General features: G+C 41.0%; 1 protein-coding gene across 3 annotated transcripts in view; it reads right to left on the bottom strand.

The window, feature by feature from the left end:
• Window positions 1–21,004, bottom strand: part of LOC149156421 (double-strand break repair protein MRE11-like) — a 323,361-nt gene that overhangs the window by 239,365 nt on the left and 62,992 nt on the right. For all 3 annotated transcript variants that reach the window (XM_089438150.1, XM_089438149.1, XM_089438148.1), the window contains 6 exons: window positions 17,708–17,798; window positions 11,517–11,636; window positions 11,268–11,336; window positions 11,087–11,178; window positions 10,722–10,824; window positions 10,507–10,614 (listed from right to left, as the gene is read on the bottom strand). In XM_089438150.1, coding sequence (XP_089294276.1) covers window positions 10,507–10,614; window positions 10,722–10,824; window positions 11,087–11,178; window positions 11,268–11,336; window positions 11,517–11,636; window positions 17,708–17,798 — 583 coding nt within the window. The remainder of the gene's footprint in view (window positions 1–10,506; window positions 10,615–10,721; window positions 10,825–11,086; window positions 11,179–11,267; window positions 11,337–11,516; window positions 11,637–17,707; window positions 17,799–21,004) is intronic.

Here is a 21,004-nt window from a genome sequence, read left to right as displayed (position 1 = left end):
AGATCAAGATGATGGCTCCAAGAAAGAACGAAATTTCAGCTACAAATATATCGAAATGCATCAAGAGATCCCCAATAGACAACCAAGGGAAAATTGTGAAATTCGTCAAGAGAATTAGATCTAGGTGTGATGATGATGTTTGATACAAATAAGGCTTAACTCTATTTATATGATCCTCTCAAAGCTCGAATTATCCTAAGATGCCCCTAAAAATATTTTAATGTGCAAAATAACATTACTTTGGTGACAAGCCCAACAAATAGCTCATAAAGTGTAAGATAAGCAATCCAAAATGAAGCCGAAATGATGTAGCAATGGTGTAAGAGGGTTGTTGGAAGGCCTAATCAAGTCTTCAAGTGCCATGATGAAGAAGAGGGCTCCATGAATGATGGTCAACGAGGTGGCCCCTTGATCTACAAGTAAAACATCATGTGGTGCTCCAAAGTGCCTGTGGGGCACATGTAGTGGTCTCATGGCACTCCTGGTGTAAAATAAGACTGTAGACTGCACCAAATGAGGGCACGGAAGATAGTGTTTTCCCTCCCATGTCTCAAGGATGAGACAAACCTCCTCCGAGCCTCGGATAGTCTGCAAACCTTGTATGCAATGCTAAGTCGACTAGGGGCACTACTAGTCCAAGTGAATCATCTCTTATATAATGTGGGGCAATGAACAAGTTGTTGAAGGTGTTGAGGTCGCCCATGGCGTGAGATAATGCTCTGTCACATGATGGAAACCCATGGCTCTCAACACTTTCCCTACAAGTGTCAATATGTTCCTCTGGTGGGCTTGGATCCCGTATAGGGAGGCCAAGCCCAAAGAGAAACCACCTGCTAATCCTGTATAAGATCTAATGCGTCTCCTCACCTTCACATACAATAATTCATTAGTACAATTTAATCAGTAAGCTCGTTAATCAAAGGCAGAAATGGACACTTCATAGTGGGTTTCCCTTCCAAATTTGGGGCTTTGAGCATGTAATGGTGTTACCTCCCTTCGTAGAAGTGGTTAATAAACAACCCTATTAGGCGTTCCTAGCCCATAAAGGGAAGCACATGTCGAAGGTACATCCTTCAAGTGGTAGGTGCCATGTGAATAATGATGAAGTGGATCGAGACACAGGGGTATCAAGGCCAAATGACATGGGCTCAAGGGTGGTAATGATGAGGGATGTCTACATATTTGGGTGTATGAATGTAGGAGGGAGTAATTGTGGTATATGAGTTACCTCGGCCTTTCTTTTTCCACCCTTCTTCACTTTCCTTTTGCCTTTTATTGATTTTTCTTTTATTTTACTACTCAGGGCTCTAGGGGATGAGAGCATGATGTGTATGATATACCAATGATTTACCTCTTAAGGTTGGGCAGTTCATCACCCACCAAGGGTGGGGACAAACATGGGTTCCTTGATGATGCAGGGGGCACTCATAAGGGCCCTAAGAACCAGGGTGATGGCTATGATAAGCGATAGAGCTCATGTTCGGCTTTTGCCCATGTGCTAAATTTTATTATCTCGGCCATATTTTTGCATTTTGTGGTACATTTCCTTTTGTATGTGGCCATATTATGTTTTTATCTTTTTTTCGCTGCATCAACCTCTAGGGCATCGTTCTAGGCCCAACCCAGACATATGGACAAGGGGAAGGGGATACGAAAGCCTAATGGACCCAGAGAGGGAAGATGATGAAATAAGGTGTGTAATACGCGGAGGGGACTGAAAAATGTGGAATAGGAAAACATGACCATGCTACCAAAATCAGGGTTTTCGAAGTAGTGCCCATCATAAAGTTGTAAGCCAGTAGAGGAGATACCACGAGACTAAGGTTGAGGATTAGCCCCCAGTTAAGGTAAGGGAACAAGACTACAGTCAAAACCCTTCCTCCTTCCAAGTCACCAAATAATCCATACCTAAGTGTGCCCAAGAAAGAAAAAGTTAAAACAAGCACAAGCACCAAATTACCTAATGAAAAATCACACCTTTAGGATTCGATGGCCCACCTTCAAACATACGATCTCGACATATGGGCGAGGAGACATATGACTAGCTCAGGGAGCGGAGACATCTGGCACAACATCAGCTACACTGGTGCATGTCGGTTGAAGACGAATCTAGGAGAAAAATTCTCCTATGGGGTCACCCATTAGTGGTGGGTGAAATCTGGCTCCAACTACAACATGAGCTCTTTGTGGAGTGCACAAACCATGTACTCGAATGGGGAGGTCATGCGAACACCAACAATCGTCTAGGACCGCAGACCTGTTATCTTGCACATCACAAACAAACCTTGGAAGCATATGTCCTGTGCATGCTTTGATCACCCATGTTTTCATGAAATAATAATAAACCCTTACAAGAAACAAAATATATTCTAGATGCAAGTCTAATCTAAATGCATCTAATCTAGCATGAGAACATGAGATGATGATAGTAGCTATCCAAAATCAATATGCAATGCATCCTACTCTAACATGCACACTATATCATGCAAGTGCTAAGTGTAATCATAGAGCCAATGCAACCAACATATGATTAGATCAATATAAGAACACTTACCCTTATGAACCATTATGAGCCATGGCACCCAAAAATCACATTTTCCATTGCAAGATTTCCTTGAGGAATGGTAAGGGTGAGAAGTAAGAACATATGAGGATCATGTATCAAGGATCATGGGTGAGGAGGGAAAAGAGGAATCCAACTCATGCACCTTTCTTGCAACAAGAGAATGGAGAACTCAACGACCAAGCTCATAAATTTTCGATGAAGAGCAAGCTCAGGCATATCCTTTGTATGGCAAGAAGAGATAGATGGTTCATACACATCCATAATCACATTATCCTGATTATCGTGTAGGGAACAAGGTGGACTACAATCATCATATCTTGGGAAGAACCACAACTCCCTTTCAGAGCATTGGGAAGGCTCCTCAATTCCATGGCTCCCAAGAGAATCATCAAGAGGGGCACAAAGCTCCTCCTGGGAACTAATGACATCATGATCATTGAATCGAGGATCATCATCATAAAGCATATAAAATAGGCCTTTCCAATGATCTTTTTATTGTCAGGCAAATTTTCGTATGATTTCAGATATGGCGTCATTGGGCTGAACTTGAAATGCCTAGAGAGATGCTTGCTTCACCCTACAAGCATTGACTTTGAAGTTCAATGAAGAGCTAGGGCTTCGATCTTCCAATGGAGTCACTAGATAAGGATCTATATTGTCGTTAAAGAAGAAGGTGAGTATTACATAAAGGTAGACTCGCTTCTTCCCCAGCAATGGCGCCATAAATGTTGCCACACAATCTAGCAAAGGTCCTAGGAGGGGTACCTAAGGGACAACTACTAGACCAAATGACAACAATGGGACAAAGACCCACTGTCACCTCAGTCAGTGCCCCTGCTCTTTACGAACTTTCACCGATGGGAGGAGTCTTGGTATGAAGGAAATCACTTATAATGATAGAATCAAGGACTAGGTACGAAGTGATTTCCAAGGCCCAGTCAAAGGAGAGGTTCAATTAGGGCTCAATGCTTCAAGAGAAGCTAAGGGCCCTCTAAGAAAGACCTATAACGAAGGCCTGGACCTAGGGTTTAGGGATATTCAATAATAATGAGTATGCCTAGGATGACGACTTCCAAGGTAAAGCAAGACCTCACTAGGGTCTTTGCAAGATGATTCCTTTTCAAAATAGGGTTTTAGCTCCACTAGATCAACCTAGAAGGAAGCCCAAGCGAGACCTAGGGTTTTTGAGTAATCATGGGACAAAGGCCTCTAATGTGATCACTGGGACAAGAAACGGTAGAGAAAGGGTCACGAATGATTGATTTTTCTTGAGCTCTATGTACAAATGACCCTTTAGAAGACAACCAACCACAGATGTTCAAGATAAGCTTTCGAAGATGTAGCTAGGGCTTGAGTTTTCTCACAACTAAACTATGTGAATTTCCTGAAATTTTGAGGATTCCTAGAGGAGACACCAGCACAATACCTTGTCCTAACGGAGTTAAAAATTCCTCCTCTAAAGGAATTTGCATTCATCCCTAGCTCAGTTGTCTAGGAAGGGGGCCAAAATTTTTGGGAGAAGAGAAAGGGAAGGGAAAAAGGGGTGATCACCAAATTTACTTGGATCAATGCCTTATCCTTGGGCTATGAAGTCTATGGGGTTCTAAATTTAGCCAAAATTGCCTTCAAGGAGGCTAAAAAGCGATGCCCTAGCAAGCACTCTTTAACATTTACCCACCCAAGATCTATGAAATTTCATGAAAGAAAATCCAATTTCAATTCACTAGGTGTTGAATTTCCACAATCTTAGATCTAGGATAGAATCTTAAAATCTTTAATGCTACCAAACCAAGAATCTCAATGATAATACTTTGCACAGCAGAATGTAAACAACAATAAATCACACATGCACAAAATATGGACAACTTTTTACAATTTTCAATCCAACTTCGTTATATTAAACAACATATAATACAACAGTCTAGGGCTCTCATACCAGGGATAATGGCCCTCATACATCCACTAGTACAAGATACAAAACTGGGGCTTGGTGTCAGTCCATCGACAACCAATCTGCCCTCAACAAGATACTCTGACCATCTAGCTGTCGCATTCTCTCTCAACTCCTCTCGATCGTACCCTAAACGTACTCAGTCCTTCGGCTCTCAATCTGCAGCTCCTGCCTCTATCAATGCTCCAAGTCCATCTAGCCACTTAATCTCAGCTGTCCAATCTGCTCTATAATTGTGCCTTCGTCCATCAAGGCCACAACACATTAAGACTCCTGTCGAGTCGTTCACAGCTCCACTTGTGAACAACTCTCAATCTGCCCACTGTTGCTCCTCAACTACTCAGGGACTTCAACCCACTATGGTCTTCCTGCGCTACTTCGATGAATACCAACATAGGGCACAGAGGGTTGCCACCTATCATTGCAAGACGTCCATCTCCCACAATGAGGGCTAGGAGGATTGCCCATCATCTACTGTAGAAGTCCTTCTCCACACACAAGTCTCGGGCTCCACAAATTGCTCCTCTGGTTCATCAACCCTTAAGCTCAACAATTGCCAGGCTAGCAATCACCTTTGTCCATCAAGGTGCTGCACTTCGGCTCCAACTTGGACATTATCACGTTGTCCTCCAACAGACCGTAAGTGCCCAATCTCGTCCACACTTGGTCTTCTCTCACGTTGCCCTCCAACAATCCACGAGAGACCAAGTCCATGTTGTAGCATCTGCTCCTAGTTAGGGCATCCCCACACTTGGGAGACCCTTACACATGGCTGCCCACAGACTTCACCAATCTGCCCTTTGTTCTGCAATAGAGGAGCTATTACACAAATCTGGGCATCAACAACATGTCCTCTCCTAGGACACCATCAACTCATCAACCAAGGGAACATCTGCAACATACCTTGTTGTTGTCCTCTTGCCTCTCATATGATGTGCCTGCTATCACCTTGGTTGCTTGGTAGGCTCCCCAACAGTGGACAGTCCACCCGGGCTCCTCCAAACAGCTCCTAAGACAACCTGCAAGCAACCCATCAAACTGATCCAAGTTGTTGCCCAATCACTGTGGAAACTGTCACTGGTTTAGGGCATCTAACCATGAGGTTTGCCCCTCCTCTTTGACTTTCACAGGTTGCCCTTTAATTGATCTAAATCTAGTCACTACAATGACCCAACGCTTCTCCAAAATCACTACTCAGAATTATGTTTTCATGCTACTGTTGGTGGCTGTCCTGGTTAGGGCACACTGTTGTAACCTTAACCTTCTCCAACATACCCCAAACATCATCTAGAAAACTGCAGATTAGGCTGCTAGATTTGTTCCTCCAATACCTTGAGGGTAAGGGCTTAATTCAGCCCTTAGAATGGCCCACGCATTCCTTGCTGCTATGGTATGGCCTGTGGCCTACCACACAGCAATTCTTTTTCCCTACGCTGCCCTCAAACAAACCCATAGACAATCTGCAACTCCTTCAAATGGCAGTGTTTACCTTGAGATCTCTTCCAGCACCCTCGACCTCTCCAACAACAACTTCGGATCCCTAATCCACCCTAAAACAATCACAGATCTACCTTCGGCCTTCCTATAGGTATCCTTCTCTTGTTGTCGCTAGGACATGGGTTGCCCTTCCTCCAACAAGTCCTCTCCTTGTGAAAGTGTTCTTCAATTTGGATGAGTCTAAAGTGACTCCCTCACCCTCTATTTATACACAAATGAGGGGCTTCTTAAAATGTCATTCTAGGGGCTTCCACAACTAGTTAAGTCAACTTAACACCAAGCCGACCTTAACACGTGTGAAAACTCCATTACTAAACTTCAAACATTCATAACTCCTCAACGACAACTCGGAATCGGATGATTCTCGTTGCGTTAGAATCGTCTCGCCGAGAGTTATCATCCTCATCCATCACATGTCGAAGACTCGTCATGGTTTTGGCCCAAACATCTATGGGTGAAAAACCCCAGGCTTGGGTTCTACGCACACAAGCCTACTTATGGTACTTTGACCTCCAACCCTCAAACACTAGGGCTTGGACTACCTCCCAAGCTACACAAAAATGAACACTAGGAACATTCATCTACTTGTTATTCAATGAGTAACATGTGCAATTTCACAATCTAACAATCTTTATAATGATATTCAATAAATTAGGGCACAAAAAATATAGTTGGTTGCAATAATTCCACACATTAGACATTTTTCATGCAAAAAATTTCAACAAGATTACTTACAAGATAACAAGAGATATATCCAATCCAAGATCAAGAAGATGGCTCTAAGAAAGAACGAAATTTCAACTCCAAATATATCGAAATGCATCAAGAGATTTTCAATAGACAACCAAGAGAAAAGTGTGAAATTCCTCAAGAGAATTAGATCCAAGTGTGATGATGATGTTTGATACAAATGAGGCTTAACTCTATTTATATGAGCCTCTAAGAGTTTGAATTAGCCTAAGATACCCATAAAGTTATTTTAATGTGCAAAATAGCACTACTTTGGTGACAATCCCACCAAATAGCTCATAAAGTGTAAGATAAGCCATCCAAAATGAAGTTGAAAAGATGTAGCAGTGGCGTAGGAGGGTCATTGGAAGGCCTAAATGAGTTCTTAAGTGCCAAGATGAAGAAGAAGGCTACATGAATGATGGTCAAGGGGGTGGCCCCTTGATCTTCAAGTAAAACATCACGTGGTGCTCAAAAGTGGCTCTAGGGCACAAGTAGTGGTCTCATGGGTCTCCTCATGTAAAATAAGCCTATAAACTGCTACAAATGAGGGCACGAAAGATGGTTCTTTCCCTCCCATGTCTCAAGGATAAGACAAACCTCCTTCAAACCTCGAATCAACTGCCAAACCCTACATATAGTGCTAAGGTGGATGGGGTCACTACTGATCCAAGTGCAGCATCTCGTATATAATGTGGGGCAATGAACAATCTGTTGAACGTGTTGAGGCTACTCATGGCATGAGATAATGCTCTATCACATGATGGAAACCCATGGCTCTCAATGCTTCCCCTACACGTGTCAATATGATCCTTTGGTGGGCTTGGATCTCGTATAGGGAGGCCAAGCCCAAAATGAAACCACCTACCAATCCCATATAAGATCCAATGTGTCTCCTCTCCTTCAAATACAATAATTCATTAGTGCAATTTAGTGAATAAGCTCGTTAATCAAGGGCAAAAAATGGACACTTCATAGTGGGTTTCCCTTCTAGATTTGGGGCTTTGAGCATGTAATGGTGTTACCTCCCTTAGTAGGAGTGGTTAACGAATAACCTTATTAGGTGTTGCCAGCCCCTAGATGAAAGGACATGTCCAATGTACATCCTTCAAGTGGTAGGTGTCACGTGACGAATGTTGAGGTGGATCGAGACACGAGGGTCTGAAGGCCAAATGACATGGGATCAAGGGTGGTAATGATGAGTGATGTCTACATATTTGGGTGTATGAATGTAAAAGGGAGAAATCGTGGTACATGAGTTACCCCAACTTTTATTTTTCCACCCTTCTTCATTTTCCTTTTGCCTTTTGCTAATTTTTCTTTTATTTTATTGCTCGAGGCTCCGGTGGATGAGAACACGATGTGTACGATATAGTAGTGATTTACCCCTTAAAGTCGGGCAGTTCATCGCCCGCCAAGGGTTGGGACATACATGGGTTCCTTGATGATGTAGAGGGCACTCGTAAGGGCCCCAAGAACTAGGGTGATGTCCATGATAAGGGGTAGAGCGCATGTTCGGCATTTGCCCACGTGCTAAATTTTATTATCCCGACCATCTTTTGCATTTTGTGGTACATTTCCATTTGTATGTGGCCATATCATACTTTTATTTATTTTTTTAGATGCATCAACCTCTAGGGCATCACTCCAGGGCCAACCCAGACATGTGGACAAAGGGAGGGGGATACCAGAGCCTTGTGGACTAAGTGGTTATCTGGACCTACAGAGGGAAGATGATGAAATAAGGCATGTAATGTGCGAAGGAGAGTGAAAAATGTGTAACGCGAATACGGGACCACACTTCCAAAATCAGGGTTTTCCAATTAGTGCCCATCCTAAAGTTGTGTGTCAGTAGGGGAGATCCCAGGGGACTAGGGTTGAAGATTAGCCTACTAGTAAGGGAACAAGACTACAATCAAAAACCTTTCTTATGCCAAGTCACCAAATAATCCATACCCAAGTGTGCCCAAGAAAAACAAGCATATGCACCCAATTGCCTAATGAAAAAATCATACTTTTAGAACTGGATGGCCCACCTTCAACATACGAACTCAACATATGTGAGGGGACATATGACTAGCTCAGGGAGGAGAGACATCTAACACAACATCGGTTACACTAGTGGCTATCAGGGGTTGTTGGCTGTCGGATGAAGACAAATTTGAGAGAAAAATTCCCCTATGGGGTCGCCCACTGGTGGTGGGTAACAGTACCCAACGAAAATGTTTTTCTTTGTAGTAGGCTCAAGCTTGGTCCTCTTCTTTGATGGGATGTGGCAATAAACCATGCACCCCAAAATATGAAGATGTCCAATCCTTGGTTTCTTCCCCGTCTATGCCTCTTCAGGGGTCATCATCCCCAACACCTTATGTGGACTCCTATTTTGCAAATAAATTGTCATATTACATGCTTCCACGCATAAGAACATAGGCAGATCTTGATCATGCAGCATTACTTTTGCTGCCCCAACAATGGCTTTGTTCTTCCTTTCTGATACTCCATTCTGTTGTGGGTTATATGGAAATATCAGCTCCCTCTTAATTCCAGAATATGCACAAAACTCCTTAAAGACATTCGAGTTGTACTCGCCTCCATTGTCAGATCTAAGCACATTGATCTTTCTCCCTGTTTGATTCTCCACAAGAGCTTTAAACTCTTAGAACCGACTGAAGGCCTCATCCTTGGTCTTCATAAAATAGATCCTGGTTTTACCGATGTGATCATCTATGAAGGTCACATAGTAGTTGAACCCTCCAATAGACACAGCTGACATGGGCCCACATACATTTAAATGGATCAAGTCCAAGATCCCCTTGGACCTGCTATCACTGCTGGGAAACATAGTCTTGGTGTACTTGCCCATGGCACACCCTTTGCACACCTCATGTTGATGTGTAGTGAAAGCCGGAAGACATGTTACAACCTCCCTAAGCACTTTGAGTGCTCCATGTTGCAAGTGTGCCATCCTCCTATGCCACAGCGCCCCCAAGTCACGGTTGTTGCTGCGACTTACCAATGATTTGTCTGACTTGATCTGAACTCTGTACAACTTGTTCCTTCTTACTCCAAGCACTTTTGTTGTGCTGAGGCTGGAACCCAAAATACACCTTCCCCTTCCAAAAAGTCACCACATAACCCTCGTCCTCCAATGCTGAAACAGATATCAGATTTTTCTTCAATCCTGGAACATACAGCACATCCTTCACCAGTAGAGGCTTCCCAGACACCCTCTGAAACTTGACAATTCCACTACCTACTAGCTTGTACTTGACATTGTCATGAAGTTCAATGTGGAAATCCAGATTGGGTTCTTTTAGACTGATAAATTAGTCTTGCACTTCAGTCATGTGACATGACGCGCCACTGTCAACATACCACAAACTAGTGGCCACTGAACTAGCGAGACATACGATGAGTGAAAACTCATCCTCAAATCTGGCTGCAAACTCATCCATCTCAGCGGTAGCAGCGACCTGCTTCATTTGTTTGTTCATTTTCTTGATAGGGCACTAGCTGGCAAAATGTCCTGGCTGGTGGCAAGCAAAACATTTTACTTTGCTGATGTCTAACTTCATTTTCTGTCTCTTGTACCATCCTGACTACTTTTTAAACTCACCAAACTGTTAAATGAAGTTTGGATTTCTATAGTATGCTGCATCTTAATACAATTATTACAGTTAAACAAACTGGCATTTCTTATACTTGTAGAACAAACAATTAAGCAATAATTCAACAGTGGACTAGCCACTATATAGAGGAAAACCTTTATATCCAGAAGAAGCACATGCTTGGGCTTTGCTTCACCATCAATCAGGGATGTTGCAACTGAAGAGCCTGGCTGTGTTAAATGAAAACCCATTCCAGGAACTTCCTACACCATAAATTTGAAAAACAAATTAACTTGCAAAATCAAGCAACACAATTTCTGTGCACAATTTATTACAAATCCACGTACAGTCAAAAATTTAAATTGAAAACCTGTGGGTCAACCAAGCATTCGTGTTCATGCCCCCAAATTACAAGATCTAAGAAACGTGGAAGGAACTGCTCATTAATGGCATTTTTTGGATTGGTTTTGACCCTGCAGTATACAACAAAATCATAACTAAATAGGATTTCACTTAAACAAGATGTTCATGTCCCTTTCAAACCACAACTCAACACTCACATGGACCCAGAAAAATACTCTAAAAACAAGAAACAGTCAACCCAGCAAAGTAGTCAATATTGCAGACAGCTACTATTTTTAAACAGCAAGCTCACCACAGACAGCATATTTGCATTCAAGTAAATGTTCAAGTTTCGAAGAATGACAGAAAGGATAACAAAAAACTAATACCTACCTGTTTTGATGAAGAACTAAAATATTGAACCAGTCTGACATCGGGCATCCTTCCTGAGGTTCAGGCCGCATCCACTGAACAGCATGGGGTGTCTAAATCAAAATCAAACAGTTTCAATTAATATCTGTAACCTTGGCACTACTCCAAAATTCCAAATGTAAGAGGAAAAATTGTAAACTACCTGGAACATGCGGTTAAGCCGCTCATCACGTATATTTCCCATCCCATAAAGAGCAACAGATGTAACATCCTGTAGCCAGACAGTATTGATTTTATTTCTACCCACGGAGAACACTTTCAAATATTTTATGTGAGATTAACATAAAGATCATTTTTTCCAATCTACGGCTGGCGTTTAGGGGTAAACAACTTTAAAATCAAACATCTATAAACAAGTCTATCTTCAAAAATTTATAATGGAGAAGGGTACCTTTCGGATAAGTATAGGATAAAGAGTAATCTGACCAACCCCAGAGCCTCCAAGCACCATTTTTCCAAAATAATTCACAAGATTACATGCAGAAAGGATGTCAATTGCAGAAAGATTATCCTGTCACAACACGAGGTAACCAATTACACGAGCTCAATCCAAACTCTTGGACAAGGAAATACTCCAATCAAGAAAATAGTATTCATGGATACTAATTCTCAAAAATGTTAATAGGAGTACTTCTCAAGAATACATGCCTCAAACTTATTCGTATATCAGTCCAAAATAAATTAAGCTGATAAGAAGTAAGAATTGTTGATTTTTTGTAGGGTCTTCTAAACTGATAATTACTTCTAACAATTTAATTATTTTCATATTCATTCACATCATTAAGCAAGTAGGATCATGAAGAGAGAGCCAAATCAATAACACAAGAATTTACCCTGGGAAAAACCACATGGGGGAAAAACCCAGCAACCTTTTCCTTAGAGAAATTGTTCAGATCAACAAGAGATACACCTAAACTTTCAGGCCAAACTTAAAGTCAAACTGACTAGTAGCTAAACCCCGTAACACCTGGTCAAAACTGCCTTTTGGACAAGTCCATCTTCTGCCCACATGATTCTGCCAGGTGAGCTCAAAATTCAGCCCATCTGCTTGCCATAGAATTCAGCCATATGCCATAGAGAGAAGTCTGCCTCAGAGATTCGGTCTTTCCTCAGGAATTCGGTCTGCTCCAGAATTCGTTCTGCTGCCCAAGATGAATCTGCCCAGAATTAGTCCTTCTGCCCTAATTTGATTTTCTGCCCAAGAACTCGTTTTCCTCAGATGATCTGAATTACTTCAGTACAGATGATGAACGAGTTGTACTTTTGGAGGAGGTGGAAGCCTCTATTTATACTAGGCTAGGAGGCTGAATGGGTATGACCATAGGGGCAAGCCAACTTGTCTTCTTGGAGGGCCGACTTTACATTTTGGAGGCACATTTAATATAATTTGAAAATTCAAATTTCCCACTTTTGAAGCCGACATGAAGAACATGTCGTATATTATTTTTCTTTTGACAACAACATGAAGAACATGCTTTATATTTATCATTATAAATACATTGAGGGCTAAAATATTAATTATGAAAACCAACCATAGCTACAAAATTCAACACTCCCTCTTAGCTAGGGAGGTATTCATAATGACTATCTAGATGTTCTCATGTTGACAAATTTCTCTAAGAAAAGGTTATAACAAATCCAATTACCATAATCTGGTCAACAATTGTGACACATGGTAAAACAAGTTACCATAATCTGGTCAACAACTATGACACATGGTAAATCAATAGCATCAACAGGTTACCATAATCTAGTCAACAACTGTGACACATGGTAAACCAACAACATCAACAAATTACCATAATCTGGTCAACAACTGTGACACATGGTAAATCTTTAGCATCACTAGTCATTGTGATTATGATCGGCGCCTCTGACCAATAGTATACTAACTAGTCTTGGTTCAAACTTCACCATCATCCTGGTCAATCTCTTTGACTCGTGGTGAAACCTGGGGAAAAACCCAAATCCAAAGGCCACACTCTACCTTAACAATTCAGGCCCGATGCTAAATGAGCTCACTCACCTATCTAGAGAGTAATCTGAGCCTGATGTTGAAAGGCACCCACTCAACTGAGTGATTCTGGTCCTCTAGGACCATTTCTTCCTAATTCCGGTCAAAACACTTGCCACAGGAAGAATGATTACCCTCTACCGGACCAGTCTCCCTAATTTGATCATATTTGACACAAGGAGGATGACTATCCTCTGATGCTATCAGTACACTGGACGATCTTTCCTAATCTAGTCATACTTGACACAGGGAGAATGTTTGTCCTTGATGTTGCAATTTCATAACTCCCTCTTGTTGAGAGAGACAAGCTCAACCATTCTAAGCTTGTCCTCCAAGTATATGTAAACTTCATCCTGGGACAAAGGTTTTGCTAGCAATTTGCTACATTGTAGAATAATAATAAAGCCACATTGCTTCCTCCTATATCATGTCTTGGTACTGGATCTCACTGTTCTATGACCTGTCATCATGGTTGTCACTTGCACCTAATCAAGACGGACCTGCAAGTAGCCTTTGAAGCCATACTGCTTCTCAACTTGCCAGTCTAGCCACAATACATTCTGACTCATCTTGATGAACTCTTTCTGCACTCTCTGCCCAATCAAAATCTGTGAATCTCTGCAGTTGTATTTTGTTGAATTTCCACGATCTTGGGTCTAGGTTAGAATCTTAGAATCTTTGACACTACCCAAACCAAGAATCTCAACAAAACTATAAAGCAGTAAATCACATATGCACAAGTATAGACAATTTTTAACAAAATATTGTACAATAATGTACAACCCAATCTTCGTTATATTAAACCAATCTAAATAATACAACAATCTATGGAATACAAGATACAATGACAATCATGTTGCAGACTATATGTCGTATCTTGTATTGTCGGTCCTTTGCTCTTGTTCTACTCTCTAGCTGCCCCTTGGTCCATCAAAGCACAACACATAGAGACTCCAGGAGGGCTACCACCTAACACTGCTGCAATGAACACGGGTTGATCCAATCTATTCTCTATGCTAGCCAATACCTGAGCTCCAAACTGCCAAGCTAGTAGCCTCTTTCGTCTATTAAAGGGCTACACATTAGGTTCAAACTTCACCCAATCAGCACCATACAACGTCCTTCTTGTATGTTGCTCTAGGGCTACTTTGGGTAGCCAACACACTGCCCTTCACCAGTCCAATGGCTCCCAACTCTTCACTGCAAGATCTACTCCTAGTTGAGGTCTCCAACTACCCAAGTCAACCTCAACACACAACTCCCACAGACTGCAACAACTTTGTCACCATCCCTAGCACCAAATCAACCCTAAACACATCATAACATACCTCTATTTTAGGATTGTTCTTCTGCAATGCAAGTTTGGTCCTGGTTAGGGTTGATAACACACTGATGCAACCCCTTATTCCACCTTCCAGACCTCCTCCAAAGTTGCGGTCTTATTGTCCCTAGCTCCTTGTGTTAGGACTGCCTCCTAGGATGAGTTTAGGACTTGATTAGGCCTCCTAGCCCTCTCCACACTACCCAAAATTCCTCCGGATCTCTGCAGCACCCTTCAGCAACCCTTAACACTCCTCAAATAAGCCTATCGGTCCCCTCAAATGAGTCTAATCTCTACGATCCTCAAACAAAAGTAACCCACAACAAATCCACACCTCAAAATAGCCCTTATTCCCCTCTCTGTAATACGGCCTACCTCAGCAACTGTCTCAGACCTATGATAAGGGTAAATCATGCCCAAAACAACCCTTAACCCTTCACAGCTTTCTCTCCTTTGGCTGCGGCTAGCTCAGAGATGTTACGATGGTAATTTGATGCTCTTGGATGGATGAGAAGTGACCTCCAACGTCACTTATATTTATACAATTCCATGTGGTGTCAAAACATAACTTGTGGCACTCCAAATTGTCAAGCCAACCTCCATTTGGTGCCACATTAACCCACAATTTCATTCAAAAATTCATATCTCCATTTCTACACCTCAGAATCGGATGATTTTCATTGTGTCGGATTCATCTCGACGAGAGCTATCATCCTCATCCATCACATGTCGAAATGTGTCCATGGTTTTCGCCCAAATCACGAAAGGTGCAAAACCCCAACCTTGGGTTCCAAGCCCACAAGTGACTATTGTGGTGCTCCACCCTCGAAACCCTGAACCCTAGGGCTTGGAGTACCTCCCAATCTACTCAAAAATCAACATATTTCACTGTTTGAGACATATATCAAGCCATAATTGATTGTGGAATGACCAATTGTACCATGTTGGTACTCCAACACATGTTGAGCTACATGCCTTGGCTCAACCATACACAAATTTGCTTCCTTCACCATCACCACAATTACTTACTAGTCACTTTGACTGGGTGCTTCCTCTCACACTGAAACATACCTTGTTGTGGTAATCTTGACTGGTCCCTCAGCCTGATAGACCATCATCTCGACCTTAGAGGTCAACTCCCTCTGAAGCTAAAACAAGGCTCTCTAACTGCTCCCTCTGTTACAGAAGCAATTCTTTCTGCCATAGTTGCTCCCTCTGACGTATGAGTCATTTTGCTTCCGTCAAAGGCAAATCAAATAGGACTAACTTTGATACATCAATCCAAAAATACCAAACCCAATGTGTCTACTTGTGACTGTACAAAGCATTCTTTAATCATGAGACTTGTTCTCATGTACCTCAAAGCCATGAGGTAGCTCTATGTACACTTCTTCTTCCTCAATTACTTCATTGAGAAAAATGATCATTGCATCCACCTGGTGCAATTTTCAAAGCAATAATTATAGTTCTAACAAAAGTTTACTTGAAAACCGGAGCAAATGTTCTGTCATGATCCTCTCCCTCTTTCTGGCAGAACCTTGTACACGCTAAATCCCGTCGATCTATTTGGAAGTCACCATTAACTTCTCCAAGGCACAATCAAGTTATACTTCAAACTTCCTGATGTGCCTGCTCCCTCTGGGCTCAGATCTCATCTAGTATAATATCTCTCATAAATCATCGATTTTAGGAGAGTCCTCTTGTCATGAATTTTGCCTTGTTTTTCCATTACTTCCATCTACTACCAGAGCCTTGGCAACCCTTGCAATGTACCTACAATCCTCACTAGGAGGCCATGGAAGAACAACAATTATTACCAAACAAAGGATGAGAGGCTAACTAATAGTAAAACAATGACAACAATAATAATCAAGCAAGAGAGATATAGAGTACTTATCTTTTGAGGATTATAGGGAAATGTCAGCCCCCTCTTTATCATCGATCTCATCGTCAGCATGATGTCATTCCTTCCTTGCATGAGCTAGGGTTTCTTCTCTCAGTGGAAACGTTAATTCAGATCTAGGGTTTCTTCTTTCAACAAAAACGTTAATATAGATCCATCTCTAGGTTTTATCCACAAACCCTAGGGTTTTTACATCCAAGACTTCCAGTCTTCTAAACCCTAGTTTTTAAAATTTCATTTTACACATCTTGCAGGTCCAACAAACTTTGCAATGTGAAAATTCTCCTTTCCAACGTGAAAATTCTCCTTTCCATGTCCAATTGTCCAAGGACCAAGACCATAGAGTCATTCTACAGCATACTTGATTATTGCTTCAACATTACTAGCAATTCAGCTAAACATTGATCTTGACCTTTTCAACCCAAGTAGCCTACACTTCATCATAGTAGTAGTAATAATAAGGACACATCTGTAAACCACTCATCTTTCTTGAGAGGACTTTTGGTCTCAACCTTAAAAGTGGGTTGAGAATCTTAACCACCTATGAAAGCACTAGGGAGGGAGTCAATTTTTTTGGCAGGAGCGACCAGGGAGAGAATTTTTTTCTGGCGGGAGTGCACTCACGGGGTCGCTCCCCTGGCACTTCCGAGCAGAGCACACTTTGGGAGCGGATTCGGGGAGAGGGCTGCTCCCCGCAGCCTTGGTCCTTAATGATAGTAACCTTTGGTTTAAGCCACGTGTCTCCCCATGCCTTCCATCTCAACAGGGAAGCCATTCAGTGTTAAATTAAAAAATTTAGCATTCTCTCCTGAAAGTCTGATTTGTACAAATAACCACTGACAGAAAACAGCCTATTTTACATTACAGCTATTCTGCTTCTGAAATTACAAAATTTGCAATTTTTTCAAGTTATGAGATTATGAAGTTAGCATGATATGATCCGGAGATTCTGCAGTGCAATCCATAAGTTTTGCACACTTGTCCATGTACAAACTCTGATTAAAAATAGGAAACAGAATTCTGATGCCACGGGTGAAAATTTGAAAAATTAGGGACACAACCAATCAAAGAACTCATAACAACCAGACCCCCGAGGGTAGAATACTTGTTCACCACACAAACCAAAGACTGATGCCCAAAAGCTTTTTTTGTGGGTAGTTTTCCCAGAATACCCCGTCACTACCAATGAGATCTCCCATAACTTCTTTCTGCTTGGAAACAATGAAAGTTAAGGGATAGGATTTATAGGATTTACAAGGTGTGAGCTTTTTATTCCTCAAAAAAAACTAAAAATTTAAAAACATAAGTAATTAAGATTCATGATGTTTGACCACAGTACAATACCACTCCTGCTGGATCATCATGGTTGCCATGAATGGTGAACACTGGTAAACCAACATTGAAATTAGGATCTTCGTAATTTACATGCCCAAATCTGCACCATAAGCATCATATTGTTTTAAGTTAGTTGCAGAAAATGTTTGACATCCTACAAGAGATAAGTAAACCGAAACAGCTATCTATAATCCATCTGTTACATCAGAATGGGCTAAGACACAGAACAAAAGTCAAATGTAGACATGGCAAACAAATGCAAAAATTGGTTTGCACATAAACAACCTGGAAAATACTTTAAAATAGTAAACAATTAGCTCTTTACAGTCTAAATAATGAAAAACAAAGCACAGATGGATCATTTAGTTGTCAGGCAATCTGATCATTTTCCTTAGTTTGCCTATCAAGTTGCATGGATATGAATATGGGTACAGATACAAAGTATGGAAACAGCAATTTTTTCAAGCAGCCTGGAAAAAAAGACAAAAATTTTCAAAATGCCATTCATGTATTTGAACACAAAGCCAAAATGAGAGTACTCATAAATATTAGTAGACATGACTATTGAGAAATGTAGCTTGATCATGAACTTCTTGCACAGGTTCAGTGTCAAGGCACAAAAAGTGGTTCGAGACATTTCTTTGGTGACCACCTTGCAAATGTGATCACTAATTCTATCTTGTAATTTCACTTAAAACTGTAAAAAATACAAATGAAATCCTAATGTTTTCAAGTCAACTAGTCCTAGGAATCGAAATGAAATGTTTTGAAAGTTCTAGAACATTAGAGACTTAGATTGGGATTTAATCCTAGCCATAGGCCCATACATCTCATGATAGAGATAGGTAGCAGATAATATTGAGGAGATTAGTTATCCTCTTTTAAAGCATAAATAGGAAAAGATAGGAAAGATCTCACACACATGAGAGCAAGAGAGCTGCAGGAAGCCAGAGTGCATACGGAAGAGAAAATCTGCTAAACAGACCAATAAGTACAGGCTACAGTAGACCATACGGTCTGTACCACCACTATAGCTGTCTTTTTTTCAAGTACATGCCATACATAGATCTGCCCATACAGAACACTCCCAGAGTGTGATTCAATGATTGAAAGAGAGGAAAGAGCAATTTAATGTCCAGTAAAGGAAAAAATAAAGCACGCTGTACTGCCTTACCTGTACACTCATTTCACAGGACATAAACAGTTGTTTGAGGTGACTTTATTGACCATAGAGTTGCTGGTTCAAAGCAGGCTATGGAGGTAACCTTGTAAGCTGCTGATTCGAATGAGAAATCTGTGTACGTGTTTTATTTTTTTCACTGTTCAGAAATTAAATTTAAACTTTGTTTGAGTTATTTAGCAAGAGAATATTAGGACACTGATCACCTAGGCTTGAAAAATTTACATGGTATCAAAGCAACGTTCTCTCATTGAGATTCTCAAGAGTTTACAGTAGTAAATCAACTACCACAAAGAAGGAACGACAGTAGAGGGTTTCTTTCGCTGCAAATTTCCTACCATGGAAAGTGAGGGTTACACTCATATTAGAAGAGAATGATCTCTACAATATTGTCAAGGATGTTGTCCTTCACCTATAGATTCACAGCAGTTGGCAACGCACAATGAGAAGGAAGTGAAGGCCAAGCAAATGATCATGGATGCCATAAGGGATCATTTAATGCCTCATATATCCAAAAAGAAGATGACAAAGAAAATATTCGATGTCATGGTAATCCTCTACCAAAGTTCGAACATAATCAAAAAGATGATATTGTGAAATAAACTAAGATCGATGGAGATGACCAGATCAGATTCAGTCACACGTTACATTATGAAGGTCACACAGATTCGTGAAAAACTTGCAGCAACTGGATGGAAGGTTGCAAATACTGAGCTAGTGAACATGGTATTGAATGGATATCCAGCATCATGCGAACTATTTTTCGAAGGCATTCGTGCTGATGAGAACCTTCCTAACTTTGGAAGGTTGTGGGATGATTGTTTTCAAGAGGACACTCAGATAGAGTCAAATACCAGCAAAAAGGGTGTTGATGAAAACCTAGCCCTATTTAGCCAGACAAATAAGAGTAGAGGTAAAGGAACCTATCAAGTGAAAGGGAAATAGGGAGGAATCAGCCTCGCTGCCAAGAAAGAAGGACTTGAGTAAAATCAAGTGCTTCTTTTATCATAAGCACAGTCATTATGAACCACAATGTACATATAAGAAGGGTAACGAGAAGCAGTAGCAAAAGCCATTAAAAACCTATGCAGAAACTCAAATAAATGAGTTTGATACCAAGTTTGAGAAGGATTTATTAGTGATATCTTACCTTTCTATCAGCACAGTTTCAAAGAATGCATGATATGAGGATAGTGGGGCATCTAATTGTTATTTTCTAGTCTAACGAAGCAAAAATCAGGAGTACAGGTTAAGCTTGGTGATGATGCCAAATACCTAATAGCAAGAGTTGGCGCCATTCCCTTCCAACTCAAGTCAAGAACTCTTTAGATTTTGATAATGTTTTGTTTGTTCCAGGCAGTGTTGCGGGGGAGCGCCCCCCCCCCCTCGCTCCCGCTCCCGATCCGCGCTCCGGGCGGGAGCGGGTCGGGAGCGCGCTCCCGAAATCGCTCCCGATTTCGGGAGCGCGCTCCCTAAAAAAAATTTCGCTCCCTGCCTTTTCGGGAGCGTTTTGCCTTTTTTGCATTTTTTTTTTGTAGTAATGTTTGAAATGCAATGTTTTTTGAAAGAAACAAATAGTTTTTGAGTGGGGCAACTTAATGATCAAGTCTAGGCCTTAGTATTGATATGTTATTCATGGTAATGTTAAATTCTTAAAGTAAAAGTGACATTTTCTTTAATTTTCATTTTCATCCTTTTACTTAAATTTTTAACATTACCATGAAATGACTCAGGATGTTTGAGAGTGGTTTCGTCCTCATTGGACTTCATATGGAGAAAGTAGAATTTTAGATTTCATTCAAAATCCAGCAGACTTATCAGTTTTTCAGGATTTCAGGATTGGGGGATTGCAATGTTTCCATTGAATTTTGTCATGTATTAGGGTATGGAACTCATATTTAATCAAGAGTACCAATCCCTCTATGTACCTTGATGTTAGTGACATTGGTTGTCGAACTCCTCTATCATGACCCTTCTAAAAATGTACGCATCACTCAAACAAAATCTTGACTTGACATGCTATGCTTTTTCTATCTTATGTTAATGCTTAGAGGGTGATATTAATGACAAAGATCCCTATACAGATACAAAGGTAATGACAAAGATACCTCTGGATATTAATGCTT

Source organism: Pinus tabuliformis, chromosome 9 (assembly GCF_031772625.1).
Source record: "Pinus tabuliformis cultivar Carrire ecotype Pingquan chromosome 9, CPIR1, whole genome shotgun sequence".
Classification (NCBI taxonomy): Eukaryota; Viridiplantae; Streptophyta; class Pinopsida; order Pinales; family Pinaceae; genus Pinus; species Pinus tabuliformis.
The sequence above is the reverse complement of the archived record's forward strand: the minus strand, read 5'-3'. Positions and strand labels throughout refer to the sequence as shown.